General features: G+C 45.3%; 1 protein-coding gene across 1 annotated transcript; it reads left to right on the forward strand.

The window, feature by feature from the left end:
• Nucleotides 1-774: 774 nt before the first annotated feature.
• Nucleotides 775-16,555, forward strand: RAE1 (ribonucleic acid export 1; the record flags this gene model as incomplete). Its single annotated transcript, XM_079719178.1, has 11 exons — nt 775-864; nt 1,698-1,802; nt 2,800-2,892; nt 6,843-6,929; nt 7,904-7,990; nt 8,457-8,528; nt 9,572-9,679; nt 11,932-12,038; nt 12,123-12,198; nt 12,785-12,979; nt 16,093-16,555. The coding sequence occupies 11 exons, from the start codon at nt 775-777 to the stop codon at nt 16,177-16,179; spliced, it is 1,107 nt and encodes a 368-aa protein (XP_079575304.1). The 3' UTR covers nt 16,180-16,555.
• Between the last annotated feature and the right edge of the window lie 801 nt (nt 16,556-17,356).

Here is a 17,356-nt window from a genome sequence, read left to right on the forward strand (position 1 = left end):
GGGGCCTTCTGCTGGTTTCCAGTTGTGTTCCTGGTGCTCAGCAGCGTGTCTCTAACTGTGTAAAAAGAAATGAGCGAATTTATTTTTTACCTGGTGACTGAAAACTACTCTGCTGTAATGTGTCAGTAATGGTGAATTCGTTGTGACAAAGTTAAGAAGGAAACTGGATGTGGGGTGTTTGGGAACAATTCTTTTTTTTTTTTAAATTAATTATTTATTTATTTTTGGCTGCATTGGGTCTTTGTTGCTGTGCGCGGGCTTTCTCTAGTTGCGGTAAGCGGGGGCTACTCTTGGTTGCAGTGCGCGGGCTTCTCATTGCGGTGGCTTCTCTTGTTGCGGAGCATGGGCTCTAGGCACGTGGGCTCAGCAGTTGTGGCTCGAGGGCTCTAGAGCGCAGGCTCAGTAGTTGTGGCGCACGGGCTTCGTTGCTCCTCGGCATGTGGGATCTTCCCGGACCGGGGATTGAACCCGTGTCCCCTGCATTGGCAGGAGGCTTCTTAACCACTGCGCCACCGGAGAAGCCCAGGGAACTCTTTTGTCTTAAGAATTTTCCATTAAAAACTATTCTAAAATAGAAAGTTTATTTTTAAAAAGCACTCTGCTTATCGCATATTTAGATCTCTTCAGAAGAGAGAAGCCTGACATCAAGCCATTTATTTATTTACGCTCTATTTCCCTTCCATAACTTAATTATCTTTATCTTGCCTCTCAGTGATGTTTATTACTTAAGAGAGGACCTGTCCTTAACTTTTCCCATTATGTTTTAGGGCCAAGATGAGCCTGTTTGGAGCAGCCTCTGGGTTTGGCACTGGGGGAGCCAGCATGTTTGGCAGCGCCGCCGCAGATAATCACAACCCTATGAAGGTACCGCCTAAGGCTTCGTGGGTTCGTAGAGACACTGCAGGGGGCCCCACGCTGGTGACAGCGAGAGAAACCCAGATGGCTTGGGAGCCTCCTTTGGGGGTGAAAACTCTGAAATTTTGTCCGGGTTGCTTTCTCAAATACTGGAGCAGAGAAACTATGTGTCCCCTGGACCAGTGTCCTATTCCCCCTGACATTCCTGATCACTGGAATCACTCGAGATGCCTGTTAAAATTGCACGTTCCGGGCTTCCCTGGTGGCGCAGTGGTTGAGAGTCCGCCTGCCGATGCAGGGGACACGGGTTCGTGCCCTGGTCTGGGAGGATCCCACATGCCACGGAGCAGCTGGGCCCGTGAGCCACGGCCGCTGAGCCTGCGCGTCCGGAGCCTGTGCTCCGCAACGGGAGAGGCCACAACAGTGAGAGGCCCGCGTACCGCAAAAAAAAAAAAAAAAAAAAAAAAAAAAAAAAAAAAAAAAAAAAAAAAAAAATTGCACGTTCCTAGGGCCCAGCCCACAACTGTTGTCTCAGAATTTCTGCGGCGGAGGGAGGCAGGTGATGCTGTGATCGAGCACTTCGGGGCAGGAGTGACCGGGTGGGCCATGATCTGGGAAATGTGGTTGTGGGCCTGCCTTTGCGAGTGCTGCTTGTAGTCCAGCAGCACCAGTGTTTTCACTGGCTTAGTTACACTCCCCCTTTTTATCAAAGTAAGAAAGGTCTAATTCACTTAGCTCTTGACACAAGGGAAGGCCACCGTGAGGTGCTAGTGAGAAAGAAGGCAATTTTGAATTGAATTGTGACGATGTATACATTTTAACATGGACTTTTTCCACCCCAGGATATTGAAGTAACATCCTCTCCTGATGATAGCATTGGTTGTCTATCTTTTAGCCCACCAACCTTGCCAGGGAACTTCCTTATTGCAGGATCGTGGGCTAACGATGTAAGTGCTCCTTAAACGCATGTTCTCTCTGTCATATCTCTTTGTATGGGCACGGTTAGCTTTTTTTTTTTTTTTGCTCCAAGTGAATGAGGCAGAGAGTTCAGGCTTATTCATGGCTTTTTGTAAGCACCGGGTTTAGAGTGTGAACCCGTTTGAATGGCAGGCATCCCTTCTTGTGCCGAGTTTTGTTAAGAAAGCAGGATCATATGCGTCATTCAAAAATTCCTACTCTGGTTCAGTATCTTGAAGTATATTCCCAGATCTGTAGTATTCATTGAAAATAAAAGTTGTCCATGACGGTATATACAAATTTCCCTTCTAGGCATCCTGCAAATGTTCTTCAGGTTTATGTTAAAGTTTTTTCACCTTTAGATATAGCATAAATCCTGCACAGACACTAAACTTACCAAAAAGAAATCATAGCATATGAAAAGAAAGATAAAAACTCTGGTAGAAAAATAGGCGAAGGGTGTTTAGCGGCACTTCACAAAGGAGTGCAAGGGGCCTGCTGGAGTGACCTTGACACACTCAACCGCACTCCTGATCAGATAAACACATAGTGGCTTTGCCACGCTCTTAGATACGGGACCTGGGCCAGTTATCTTCGTTAAGTCTCGTGTCCTGTTTCATGAGATGGAGATGACAAGTTCACAGAGCTTTAGCTGTTGTAGAGATTAATTCAGATAACGCATGTAAAGTACATCATGGGAAATCCTCAAGTCCCAAAATAGTTGAGACACAGGGTACAGACTTAAGGATTTCAGATAAATATCCTCCAGAAGAGCTGTAGCAATTTACACACCTACCAGTAGTACAAGTTTCAGCTTCTCCTTGCTGGTGCCAAGTATTATTCATTTTATTTTTGTTCATTTGATAGGAGAAAAGTGTCTATAATGTAAATTTATGTTTATCTGATTATGGCTTGGAGCAAAGGGCTTAAAATGCATATAATGTATCATTAATTGGCTGTTTGTGTTAATTTGTTTTATTACTATAGGTTCGATGCTGGGAAGTTCAAGACAGTGGACAGACTATTCCGAAAGCCCAGCAGATGCACACTGGGCCTGTGCTGGATGTCTGCTGGAGTGATGTAAGTTTCATTCAGTTTTTTCATGTTTTCAGAGTGTATATAAATGTACATATGTTTTTATATAACCTGAAACACAAATAGCAAGTATGTATACACATTGTAGAAGTGCTGTTTCTGAATTTAAATATAGTAATTTATTGATACTCATAATGTAGTCAGTTAACTTTAGTCATGTTAACTTTAATCTCTCTGAAAGCTTTTCTTGCATTAAAAAATCCATTAATTTATTGACATATTTCCTTGAGCAAGGGATTAGACAATTTTTTAAAGCCTTTCCTACCTCTACATGTGCCATGAGCTTCTGTTGTTTTAAAATTAGAAATTACTGTACCAGAAAATAAGTCCTAGGGGAAAAATTAATCCTTTTCCATGATTAAACTTCTGAAATATTTCATTTTTTTTGAAGTCTTTTTCCTCCCAAATCCTGAATATCAGCAATGTAAGTAAATGTGTTCAAGTTTATTCACCTCTGAGCTCTTCTTTCTTTTTCTTTTTCTTTTTGGGGGAGTGGATGGGTGATTGGGGAGTTTAATGAAGGTACCATTTACAAAGAAACCAGCAGGGATGGTGAAGTCACGCACAGCAAGAGCCGCAGCTGTGGAGGACCCACCCCTCCCTAAAGGAGGAGCCCAGGATTGACAGCCCAGCCTTTCTCTCCTCCCTTCTGCTGAGGGCTGAACCCTGCAGAAGTGAGAAAACAAAGGGGCCTGACTGAGAGTCTGGGCAGCTGTGCTGAGGAAGCTAAGCCTCAAGGTCCCTCCTCAGGCTCATGCAAATTTTTTTTATTAGATGCGATTTGCAAACAGTAAAATTGAACCTTTCTAGTGTATGATTCTGTGAGTTTTGAGAAATGCATAGAGTTGTGGTCAAAATATAGAAGAGCTCCATCAACCCAAGGATATCCTCCTGCCCTTTGTAGTCAAATCCTCCTCAGCCCCCAGTCCCTGGAAACCACTGATGTGTTTTCTGTCCCTGTGGTTCTGCCTTTACTAGCATGTCATAAACAGAAGCGCTTTGAATCGGGCTGTTTTGAGCACACTGCATTTGAGGTCCATCCAGGTGGTTGTGTCTGGCAGTAGTTTGTCTTCCTTATTGCTGAGTAGTAATCCATGGTGTGGATGTATCACTCTTTGTTCGCCATCCACCAGCTGAAGGACATTTGGGTTGTTTCCCATTTTTGGTCATTACGAATAATGCTGCTATAAACATTTGTATATTGGATTTTCTGTGAATATAAGTTTTCATTCCTCTTGCATTAATATCTAATAGTGGGCTTGCTGGGTCATATGTAATATATGTTTAACTTTATGAGAAATATCAAACTTCTCACACCATTTATGTGATCTTACTTAGCTTTCAAATAGGAAATGATTCTACTATTCATAAATATTTTGAGATGGTTAAGGAGCCAGAGTTGCTCCCATTTTAATCATTAGTTCTGACAGCCTTCTCTAAAGCATTTTTGTTACCTGTAAAATGTATTTCTGACATGTCTGATTGGGTTATTATGAGACTAATAATAGTTTTAATTTACCTGTAAAAAAACAGCAACTTGAATCGATTTTAAATATTTCTAATTTATTTTGCCTGTCTTTCTTAACTGATCAGTTAACAGATCAGAATTGTAAGTTTCTTATCAAGTATGGTAAGAAATAGAATTAACTGACACCGGAATTCTGTTGCTCAGATGGTACTGAGCAGGCTGTTGGCTTTTCCAGAGATGTGTACCGCCTATTTCCTTTCTCCATCGCCCTTAGAGTTGTGCGCTATCTAGTAGAGGCATCGAGACATAGACATGAAGAGTTCCATTTCAGTGAGCTGAGTTCTGAGAGAGGCAGGATGCACTGTGCTGGGTGGACAGAACCCAGAAGGCAGCTGTAAAGTTTGGGAAGGGGGCTGTGAGTGCTCCACAGAAGAGGCAAGAATTAAGCTGAATCTTAAAAGTAAACCATTTGCTTATATAGCTTTAGAGCATTGTCTCATCCATTCCAGGCCTGGGTTCAAATTTCGGCTATATCTCCACTTTCTGACTTTGCCAAGCTATTTAATCGCTGTGAGTATGTTTTTTCACTTATAAGATGACGGTAATAATAGTTTTACAACAGGTAATAACATTATTTAGTTCAGATAATTGTCAGGCACCTATTGTATGCTAAGCACTTGGGATATAGTGGAAGTCAGAGTAGGCGAGGTAGGCAAATCCTGTGCTTATGGAACTCATGGTCTCTTAAGACAGACGTAGAGGAACAGAGAAGGATTTCAGGTAGTGGAAATCAGTGACAGCTAGATTCAGCCACGTAAAGACTAGCGGGGCACCTGTGGGAAGGGGTTAAGAGACTTGTTTGAGGGAATATAGGGGGTGAAAGGCTGAGCCCAGACCTGGACCTTCCTGGCTTCAGCGCCCATGCACTTAACAGCCTCCCTCACAGGGGCTTACAGGGATAGGAGCTAGCCTGGGAGAGGAAGGCATGTGTGGAAAGGCACAGAAGCACAGAAGAGCCACAGTTAACGCTTGAGGCATAAAAGCCACCACTTGGTGAGGGTGATTCTCTGGCAGTCTGAGGACGGTCGGTCTGGCCACAGCAGGTGGACCTGAGAGGAGCTGAGTCGAGAGCCCCTGGGAGTCTCGTTTCTGTGCCCCAGCCGTTCGATAGACTGGCCTCTGTCGCAGTATGTCCACTGGGGCCTAGCATCCTGCAGCTGGTAGGATTGGCATTTTATGAGATTAAGGGGCCAGTGTTTCACTCAGCCTCGGGGCATCCCGCTCCATACATCAGCATCTTTCCAAGGATTTGTGGAGTTGCCCTCATAGCTTCATTAATAGAGAAGAAGGTTTTCTCTCTTCTTTCACATGGGGAACTGGCGACTTCAAATGGGAAGAAGTTTTTGCTAGGGGAAGATAGTGGTAAATCTTTGAGCTGTGGAACCAGAAATGAAGTACTGTAGGGCAGGGGTCAGCAAATTATGGCCCATGGGCCAGATCTGACCCATTACCAGTTTTTGTGAATAACCTTTTCTTGAAACACAGCCACATCATTCATTTACATAATGTGTATGGCTGCTTTCAAGCTACAACAAGAGTTAAGGAGTTGCAACAGAGAACTTTTGACCTGCAAAGACTAAAATATTTACTGTATGGCCCTTTAAGAAAAAAAATTTGTTGACAGCTGGTCTAGAATTTTCAACTCAGTACTTCTTGTTTTTACATTACCTGTGCTTCATGTTGACTAACCTACTTTATGAATTCTGTATGTGAGTATTTTAAAACCACTATACAGTGACTGCCACTTTTTTAAGCTATTCTGTAGTTTACATTGGACCAGTGACTATCATAAATTAGTGTAGTTTTATTGCATGCACTTTCGAATGCTATGAGATACTGAGCTGAAAAGTAACCATGATTGTACGTGTGGTACAGAGCGGGAATGGGGGTGTAGAAAGAGATACAGTAGATGTGGCAGAGTGTTGACAGTTGGTGAATCTAGGTGGTAGGTTTATGCGTATTCATTGTATTATTCTTGGCAACTTTTGTGAAGGCTTGAAATTGATGAAAATAAGAAAAAAAATTTGAAGTGGCTCCTGGTAGGTAATACACATCGGTAGAGGATGTACAAAGGCTGCTCCTGGAGGACATGCCAGTGGCCGTGGCTGCCTCTGAGCGGCGAGCTGGGCTCAGGAGAGACTTCGTTTTCACTCTGTAATTCTAAATGCTGTTCAAGTTTTTTTAACCTTTTTACATATTATCTCTTAGAAAAAATTAACAATTAAAAAGAGCAGAAAGTGTGTTTTGTATATGATACTGTAGCTTGCAATACTCTGGCCCGCAAATAATTGGAAAAATTAAAATTGCAAAATAAAACCTGCCTTGATATGTTCAGTCTGATATCTAGATGTTCATATAGAGGTTTTATTTTTCTTAGACTGTCACATTGTTTTCTTTTTTCTTTTAGGATGGGAGCAAAGTATTTACGGCATCATGTGATAAAACTGCCAAAATGTGGGACCTCAACAGTAACCAGGCGATACAGATAGCACAGGTAGTAAAAACTTACCCTCTGTAGGAAGGCTGGGCAAGGCTGGTGCCCAGGGTTGCGATGATTCCTTAATTACAATAATTCTCTGTTATAGGAAAGATGCAGTTTGAGCATTCCAAATCGATTAGATTTAAATATACCAGAAACCTCTGTAGCACAAAAATGACACCAATTTTGTACACATTCTCGTTTTAACTAGTGTTTCATAAATTGTTCTGTCATGGGTCTTCTGCAGTGTGTGGGTGGGGAGGGCGTAATAAGGAGCTGGTGACATTAAAACCTGTAAATGGTGCAGCTCACCCTCAACATTCTGACACCCGTGTGCGGCTTGCCTCGTACCGACTGCGTTTGGTCACCCATTCATTCGACAAGTCTGTACTGAATGAATGCCTGTGGTACTCCAGGCACTGTCCTTAGGAGTAGAGATACAGCAGTGAGTAAGAGGGACCCTTCCACATGCCAGGAGCTTTTACAGTCTGCTCGGGACAGCAGGCAGGTTCTGTGTGAAGACTGCTAAGAAAAGCAGAAATGAGGAAGATGAGAGAACCTGGAACCAGAGGGTCTGGCCTGGTGAGGAAGAGCCTCTTGACACTGAGACATTTTCAGGAAGGTGTTGCGTACTGTGAGATCGCAGTACTGTGTGCTAGAAGCATCTCCTCAATCTCTTAATGCGTGTCATCTAAGTGATACAACTGTGGTGGAGTTCCCTGAGTTATTCCTGAATATCTCCCCCTTTCACTCTCACATGCTAGTTAATTATGGTTAAAATCAAATTAAATTTTGTTAGAATGGAAGGTAGAGACATGCGCTTGATGTTACATTGAATGTTTTGGTCATGGGGAAGAGCTGAACTATCCTTTGGTTTTTGTTCGGTATGACCTCAATATTTAAGGCTCCTTCTCCTTGAATTTCCAGAACCAAAGCTGTGTAGCATATTATTACATTCACCTTGGTGTATTTTGGTTTTATCTTGAAAGCACGATGCTCCTGTTAAAACTATACATTGGATCAAAGCACCAAACTACAGCTGTGTGATGACTGGGAGCTGGGATAAGACTTTGAAGGTATAATATACTGTTGAGGGACTGCATGGCCTGACCAAGATTGGCATTTGTTTTATTATTATTTTTTTTAATTAATTAATTAATTATATTTTTGGCTGCGTTGGGCCTTCGTTGCTGCACGGGGGCTACTCTTCGTTGCGGTGCGTGGGCTTCTCATTGCGGTGGCTTCTTCTGTGGCGGACCACGGGCTTCAGTAGTTGTGGCACACAAGCTCAGTAGTTGTGGCTTGCTGGCCCTGGAGCTCAGGCTCAGTAGTTGTGGCGCATGGGCTTAGTTGCTCCGTGGCGTGTGGGATCTTCCTGGACCAGGGATTGAACCCGTGTCCCCTGCATTGGCAGGTGGATTCTTAACCACTGTGCCACCAGGGAAGCCCGACATTTATTCTTGGACTATTTGGACTTTAGCTCTGAATAGTCACTTATTGGGTTTTTGTGGGTTTTTTTTTTTTTTGTCTTTTGTCTTTTAGTTTTGGGATACACGATCATCAAATCCTATGATGGTTTTACAACTCCCTGAAAGGTGTTACTGTGCTGACATGGTAAGGAGTTTTTAACTTAATAATAATTACTTCCTTTAAAAAAAAAAAAAAAGGCACTTCTTAACTTATGATATCTTGCAATTAGAGGGTAATGTAAAAACCCTTCAAACTTTAATAATAGATGTGGGATGTAGTTTGGATTGCCTCGGTCATCTTAAATCTGTAGATTTTTGTGCTGCATATGTTCCAGAATTACAGAAAACTAGATGTCGCACGTTTTTAGTCACTTGTATGAACATACGCAGATATCCACATGCCATGCTGTCCCCAGAATGACGTGCACTGTGCGGCTGTAGGAAGACTGGCAGTAACTTTGTGGTGTGGTGCTAGAGCTTTGGTGACTGTCTCTGAGTGAGCGGGATAGAAAGTAAAGAACTTTCTCTGTTGGTTTAGCAATAAGTTGAAGTTTGATACCAACTGCCCCAGTAATTCCACTTTTAGGAATTTATCATGAGAAAAGTAAAGATGCAAATGTTTTTTCTTCTCTGTAATATAGTAAAACATGGGAAGTGACCCAGTGGGCCAACAAGACAGACATGGTTAAGTGAACCCTGTGGTGGGTTCATTTGAGGGAATGTTAGATAACGTGGCCACTGCTAGTGTTCTCTGGAAAATGTGTGGGGCGGTGCTCACTAAACACGCTTTGAGTAAAGGATCAGCATTATACAGAAACATACATATACACACCTGTATAATGTTCAGGAAAAAAGATGGGGGTTAACATACCATAATGCTAATAACAACAGTTATCATTTGATGGGGTGATAGAGGTGATGTTCATTTCTTCTCTATTTCTCAGTACATTTTCTAAATGTATATTTTGTAGTTTTAAAAAACGAGTCTTTTAAAAAGATATGAATGTTCTACTTTCAAATACGATTTCTCTAGGTTACCTTGAAATGTGATAATATCGTTGAACTGTTAAACTTGAAAAAAAATTCAGACTTACTTTTTGCGACTCTAAAAAAAATTGATCTAATACTTTGGTATAAAAAAGAGTACAGTCCACTTTAAGCAGGTCTCTGCTTTCCTCTGTTTCCCAGATATATCCTATGGCTGTGGTGGCAACTGCAGAGAGGGGACTGATAGTCTATCAGTTAGAGAATCAACCTTCTGAATTCAGAAGGATAGAATCTCCGCTGAAACATCAGGTGAGTCACAAGTCAGATCAAGAAGCTCGTATTTAGCACTTGTCGCAGGCAATCTGGCCATGTGGCCATATACGGAAATCGTTGTACTTTCAGACATTCAAAAGGGGTGAATTTAAGGATATAAACACACATATTTAGTGAGTAAATGCCATCTTCTGCAAACACCCCCGGGGTCGCTGCATGCTGCTGAACGGGTGCACACCCTGGTGGATTGGTTCCATTGTGAACACAGCTTCCGTCTTTAGCTTGGTCTTCACCTGCCATGGATTCTTAGATCTCCTTCACACTCTTCAGACCCCTGGACACTCCCTCCGAGAACAGAGAAGCTGATGGTTGGGAACTTGCCCATCGTCCTCCTGCTGCATCTAGAACTCGGGCTACACCTGCATCTTCCCTGCCTTTTCCCAGCTGTTAGGTGAGCCTTCTCAGGAGCCTTAGGTTGTCAACCACCTGCCTCTCTCCTCTATCTCATCTCCCCTCTTCTTGTACTTCATTGGCACTGAACCAGGCTCAAGTCCAATCCTAGGAAACAAGCCTCTTCTGACCCCCACATCCTCTGCCACCTCTGTCCCTTTTTCCCTTTGAAGTCAAGTAAGTGTCTTACGTGAGCTTTCTTGGTTCCCTTACCTCCCACTCATCTCTCACCCTCCTTTGAGACTTCTGCCCCCATTACTCCACTGAAACTGTTTCTGGCCTGGCCACTGATGGCTTTCTAATCAGTAGCTCCAGTGGATACTCATCAACCGTCATCTTACCGTGGCAGCAGCGTTCGCTGCTGTTCTTATTACATATTCTTAAAACTCTGTCCTTGGTTTCTGTAATGCCAGCCTCTTACGTCCTGCCTCTCTGGTTGCTGCTTTGTCTTCCTTGCTGGTTCTTGCTGCATGTTGAGGTTCCCCAGGCGTCTGCGCTTGGCCACTGCCTTCTCTACATCTGCCGGCCGTTGCTGTTGCTTAGGTACGCCTTGTGGGCTGGAGACTTGGATCCCCAGCAGGCCTTGCCTCTGTGCTCCTGACAAGGACACCCACAGTCTGACAGCTCCTTTGCATCCTCCTCATGTCGCAGCCCAAGAGCATCCCGTGCCAAACCCAGGACCACCTTCTGCAGATCATGTTACCTCTTCTCAGGATCCTCCCTGCCCATTCTCCCCAGGCTGTATATATATAGATATGTGTGTGTGTCTTAATATATACGTACGTGTAGATTTTACTCATCTTGTTTTTTTGACCAGAGCCTAGACTCAGTGAGAGCAGGGATTTTGTGTTTGTGGCTGCCTCATTCCTGGCACCTGGAGCCAGGCCCGAGTAGAAGGCGTTCCGTGTTTGCCGAGTGAGCAGTCTTTCCCTGCCCCTCCCCACCACCCAGCCTGCTCCTCCCCGTGTGCTCTGCATCTCACCGGATGGGCCCCCCGGCCCTTAGCTGTGTCTAAGCCAGAAATCAGGAGCGTCCTGGATCCCCTCTCCTTTCCTCCTCTCCCATCTCATCAACCACCCAGCTCACTTCTACCCTGCATGTGGTTTCAAATCTGTTCATTTCTGTCCTTCCCTCCGTCCACATTTAATGCACCTCTTCTTGAATGACAATAAGAATGTGGATCTGTGCTCCTTTGCCCCCGGAGGCTGGGCCGTGGGCTGTTTCTGTGGGATCTTCTGTGGAGTCTAGGAAACCCTCCTTTGGGCCCTCAAACTCAGTGTTGGATCGAGTGCAGTGTCTGGCTCTTGCATAGCTTATTCACGGTTTAGAAAGTTCTGGCCGCGTCCACTGTGTGCTTGACCCTTGGTCCCCCGTGCTCCACAGGCAGGCACTACTTCCCTTTTCCAGTTGGGGACGCAGAGGCTCTGGAACGTTGGGTGACTTGCTGGAGGGCACTCGCCTAGTCAGTGGTGGGCTGTGAATCAAAGTGACATGTTCTCCCGACCCACCAGGGGCCCAGCGCCAGAATAGGACCTGGCGGGGCTCTGAGGGCCACGTGCCCCGCTGCAGTGACAGCAGGGCCTTCAGGGTGGCAGAGGGAGAACGGTGCCTGGATGGAAGCACTTGGTCCGAGGTTTATTCATAACATCATGTGGCTGAGTAAAAAGAAAACAATGCTTACTGGAGGAATAGAAATTACCTTCTCTACCATATTTGAGAAATACTGTTTCTGGTTCTTTCAAAACCCCAAAATGGGGTAAAAGCTGTTTACAGTCACATTAGTTATGGAATGTTACAGCTTACGTTGTGATGATATACTTTTTTCCCCCCAACTGTAGCATCGATGTGTGGCTATTTTTAAAGACAAACAGAACAAGCCGACAGGTTTTGCCCTGGGAAGCATTGAGGGCAGAGTTGCCATTCACTACATCAACCCCCCAAATCCGTAAGTGAGGCCTGATCAGCTTGAAGATTTTCACTTGAGGCTTTTTTTAAAAAAGGAGAGCTAAGTTGGGCCTTTGTTTTTCAGAGCCAAGGATAACTTCACCTTTAAATGTCATCGATCTAACGGGACCAACACTTCAGCTCCTCAGGACATTTACGCGGTACGTTTTTAGGAGCTGTAACCCTGAGAGTTTGTCTAGAAACTAGACTTGGAGGCGGGCAGCTGAATCATTATGGGGTCGGAAAAGATCGCTGTCACTGTGTGTGTTCGCGTGCAGAGGTAAATGGCTTACGTGAGAGGTTTCAGTTTTCTGTTTTTATGAACGTGTTGACCGTCTTCGTTCTCTCTGTTTCTGAATGCAGGCTTAGGAGTTTTGGGGAGCAACTTCCACCTCTATGAGTGCTGGTAGACAGTTGATACACTTAGCTAAAACCAATAAATTGCTGTTGGCTGAAAAAGAAAAAGACATTTTCCTGAGGTTCGCTCCTTGGTGTCACTAGCTTACATACTTATTAACCTCTGCTGACTCGTGTTTTGAGCAAGAGACGAGATTCAGTCCTGGGCTGCCGATTGGTTCAGGAAGTGGGGCTAGTTTCTCCTGTCATCAGCGGGCCGCCAGCTCTGCTGAACTGACGGTCTGTTCCATTTTGTGTCCTGACTGAACCAGGAAGTCTGCATTGGCGGAAACCTGATTTCTCCTCCCTCCTCTGCCTCTGCTTCTCATTGTGCATCTCCATCATTTGTAGGTAAATGGAATTGCGTTCCATCCTGTCCACGGCACCCTTGCAACTGTGGGATCTGATGGTAGATTCAGCTTTTGGGACAAAGATGCCAGAACAAAACTAAAAACTTCGGAACAGTTAGATCAACCGATATCGGCTTGCTGCTTCAATCACAATGGAAACATATTTGCATATGCTTCCAGCTACGACTGGTCAAAGGTGAGAATTCCCAAACCTGCGTTGGGCCCCTTCAGGCAGGAGAGCCAGGCTCTGGAGTCGGAAGGCCTGGGCTTGAGTCGCGAGGCCTCCACAGACACGCTGTGTGTCTGCAAATGGCATGTCACCGTCCCCTGACCGTAAAGGGAACAGCAGGGCCTCCCTCTCATCCTTTCTCTGAGAACGTGCCCACGTCAAGTGTTTGGTCACTGTAAACCCAGCGGCCGCCACTCGGGGGGGGTCCAAGTCATCCAGTGATGCCAGGGGTTGTTGGGCGAGAGTGAGGAGGGCTCAGCAAGGCCGTGGGGCTTCCACCAGAGGCTTTGGCTCTTTGCTTGTTTGCTGTGTGGGGAGGAGGGAAGTTAGGGACTGACAGGGTCCTGGCTGTGTTTTGGGGTCATCCCAGTGTGATGGTAAAGAGAGCAGACCTGGGGACTTGGGTTCCAGAGCCGTGGTGTCTTTCTTGTTCACATCCACACGTGTCTGTCTTCACTGGCCCTGCCCCCCGCCCTTCCCCGAGACGCACACAGCACACAGCACACAACTCTCTCTGTCTCTGTCTGTCTGTCTGTCTCTCTCTCTCTCTCTCTCTCTCTCTCATGACTTCGTTCTTCTCTACCTGTCCCCTGTCTCGTTCCCCCGTCTGTAGGCACACACTTCGGCTCTTGTAAAACAAGCGTTAAGAGGCCTGCTTTCCCTTCTGTTAAACTTGTCCAGAGTGGTGACCCCCCGCCCTCTTTGTTCCCCCACCTATGTCTCCTCAGTTTCCTGGACTGTAGTCAGGTTCTTGCTGCCTTAGTTCTTGTCCAGTGTGGAAGCTTCCTTGCTGTCTGTGCTGGGCACCCGTCCATCCCTTCCTCTTCCTTCACAAAGCCCTCCCCTTGGCTTCTCTGACCTTTCTGTTGTCTGCTGTACTCCTGCTCCTGACTGCCCCTTGCCATCTCTGGTGGCTTCTGCTCTCTGCCCACCTCTTGTACGCAGGCCTTTTTCTGTGGTTCTCCTTCGGGTCCTCCAGGCGCGTCTGCATTCACGAAGCAGCAGCTCTTCCAGCCTAAGCTGGTGACTCTTCCATGTCTAACTTGGCTCCTGAGCTCGCTCCCCACTTCTTCCGGTGTCCCAGTCCCAACGGGATGTCCGCCCCTGGCTACCCCCAAGCACCTTAACCTAGGAGATCAAAATCCAGTGGATTCCGCCCCCCCGCTTTACCCTCCCGCTTGCTGCTTCTCCTGTGTTCGTTCCTCTTTGAGGCAAACACCTCCTAGTCAGTGGGGTGTCGGTCTTGGAGTCGCCTTTGGTTCTCTTTCTCAGAAGAGCTGGGCAGTCACGGAGCTCTGTCCACTTCACCTGTGGTACATCTTGCCCGCTCAGCGCATTGTTGTGATGCCTTCTCAGGCCTGTGGGAGGCGCACTCTCTCTGAACATTTGCTTCTGTGAGCTGTGTAGCTGCCTTATTTTTCCAGCAACTTTACTGAGTTGTAATTGAAAGGCAGTAAACTGCACACATTTAAAGTGTAGTTTGATCCGTTTCAGTATCTGTGTATATACCTAGGAAACCTTCACCACGGTCAAGATAACATACATTTTTATCTCCCCCAAAAGTTTCTCTGTGTATCATTGTAATCTTTTCCTTCATGCACACATTGATCAGCTTTTTGTCATTATAGGTGAATTTGCGTTTTCCAGAATTTTATATAGGTGGCCTCATATACTGTGTACTCTTTTTTGCTGTTGTGTCACTAGTTTGTTTTTAACTGTTGAGTAGTATTTCATGGTGTCTGGATGTATCACAGTTTGTTTATCCATTCACCTGTGGAAGCCATGCACTCAGTTATGCAGAGTGTGCTTTTTTGGTTCTGCCTGGCTGGGGTTGGACCCAGATTGTGGCCTGAGGCCTCAGTTTCCCTGTGGGCCTCTTCGATGGATCTCCTCTTCTTCACCTGCTCAGCCTGCAGCTGCATTAAAACTCCATGTTTACCTCACATCACACTCATGGCTCTGTGTGTTTCAGGAGTTGAAAAAATAATTGTAAATTGAAAGCAGTGTAAAATCAAAGCTCATCGCTTTGAATGCCACTCAGAATTAATTCATCTGAGCAATTAATGTCAACTTAACCGTGAAACACTTAAATTATAATCTTTTAACTTAAAAAAAAGTTGCTTACGAGTTTTCCGTTCTTCTTAGTTGAAGGACAGTTATCCCCACATATGATTAATATAATTAGCTTGTTGCTTGAGCGTAACTGTTCCGAAAAGCTGCACTTTGTGTATTACGATGAGACTTAATGGTCATTGGGTGAGCAGAACTTCTAGAACTATCTTGGCGTAACTGTCAAGGAGTGAGAATAAACCATATCATTGCACTGCAGGCAGCAGAACGCACCCAGAGGCGCTTCCCACCTCCCTGTTCCAGGCCTTTTGGTTACCTCGGGTTTCCACTCATCTTTCTTACCCCCACCACTCTGCTGTCTTCCTGAAACATAAGTCCTGTCATTGTCACTTAGCTTTGTGGCTGCCATTCCTTTTCCCTGTGGGACAGTTTTCACAGGCCTCGGCTTGTTCACAGCCCTTCCTAGCCTGGCCTGAGCTGGGTGCTTCCGACTCCCCCAGTGTCACACAGCACCCCCTCCTCCTCAGCACAGGCGCAAGCAGACACGCTGACACCTGCACTTCACCTCCCTCCGCGTCTGGGATGGCGCATCCTGGGACTTGCCCCGCTCCCTGTGACGTCACAGGCCGGAAGTCTCCTGTGCTGAGAAACCTCCAGCTCATCCTCCGCCATCCTCCCCTCCCCAGGCTGTGCTCACTGAGGGGGAGTCATCTTGGCATTAAAGCGGTGGAAGGTTGACAAAAGTCTCAGTGCTGCAAAGATAAACATGTAGAAGATCATCCTTCTAAGGGGCACGTTGAAGGCATTTCCACCAAGTCCTTAACCTTTACTCTGAGGATTAAAGTTTTTGTTTAACGTTTGACTTTTATTTCTCTCCATTTACCTGTTTTACTCCTCCAGAGAGATTACACATCATGCATGGAGCACAGGACTTGGCATGTTAAAAGTGCCCACAAAATGCTAACCTGATTTTTAATCAATTTTTAAGGTACTTTTTTTTCCCCCTTTAGGGACATGAATTTTATAACCCCCAAAAGAAAAATTACATTTTCCTACGTAACGCAGCCGAAGAGCTAAAGCCCAGGAATAAGAAGTAGTGGCTGGAGACGTGTGGGTTGTCCAGAGTTGTCTTCTCTCCACTCTGCCTCGTCTCTGTACGAATTTGGGTCCCAGCTTTCGGTGGGTTGTCAGCCATGGATATGGCTTTCAACCCCTGGAGAAAACGATGTCACTGTTCAGCAGTCAGGAGCCTGGCGGCCGCGGTGACTCTCCATCTCTCCATTCCACTGCCGGTTACAGGTTTCGTCTGTAACTCTAAGGGGATTAACATTATTATAGAAGTTCTTAGATTCATGTGGGCAACTGCCAGGTATTTTGCAGTGCTTCGTTCAGCAGTGTATGTATTAGAGAACATTGGGAAACATTCTACGAGCCCTGTACTGTATTTTGCAATAAAATATTTAGAAGATTGTCTACTAAGCTCCCTTTGTCCGTCTCTCCCCTTGCTCACCCCGTAAGCTCTGAAGTGGTTGCCCTGCTCAGCATCATCATTGGGTTTTGATGTGTGATTGCAGATGCCCTGTGGGAAATGCAGAAATTTTGCCCCTTAGGAGAGAGGAAATCGTGAGCTGGGAGTGTTTCTGCTGTGTGGATTGTCTAGCAGCAGTCTCTCCAAGCATTGTTGGGCAGAGTTTGAATGTGTTTTTCTTTTGCTTCCTTCATTCCTGTCTTGGACATTCCAGTGCTTTTCAGTTCTGCAGGGCAGATGTCCTGGTGACTGGAACAGGGGTGTTCCTGTTCTGAGTGACAGGCCTTTGTGGGCAAAGCCCAAGTGGGGGATGCATGTGTGGCCTTCAAGTTAGAACCCAAGTACCCTGCATGGGAAGTACTTGGAGCTGGTGCCCCCAGTAGCCATAGGTTTGGGGTGTTGCTTTTTTATTTCATGTAGTTCAAAATTCCTGATTGGTAAGTATCTGAAATGAGAGTCTTGTGTTTTTACCCTGCTATCCCACGTGCTTTTTCTGCTCTACTCTGGGGCTGGTGTGTAAATTAACTTCCTGAGTGTGGAGCTCTGGTATCGATAATACTGTAAGACATGTTTGCCTACTCTTAAAAGACAAAATAAAGTTTTCTACTGAAAGACATTGCCAGCGCTCAGTGGTTTAAATTCTTTGGTAGTCAGATCACAGATGAATTCAGACCGTTAACTCTCCGGTTCTTTTGGTCTGAAAAGTTTTGTTTTGGGTTGGTTATTTTTTTCTTTTATTTTTTTGA

Source organism: Hyperoodon ampullatus (genome assembly GCF_949752795.1).
Source record: "Hyperoodon ampullatus genome assembly, chromosome: 14".
Taxonomy (NCBI): Eukaryota; Metazoa; Chordata; class Mammalia; order Artiodactyla; family Ziphiidae; genus Hyperoodon; species Hyperoodon ampullatus.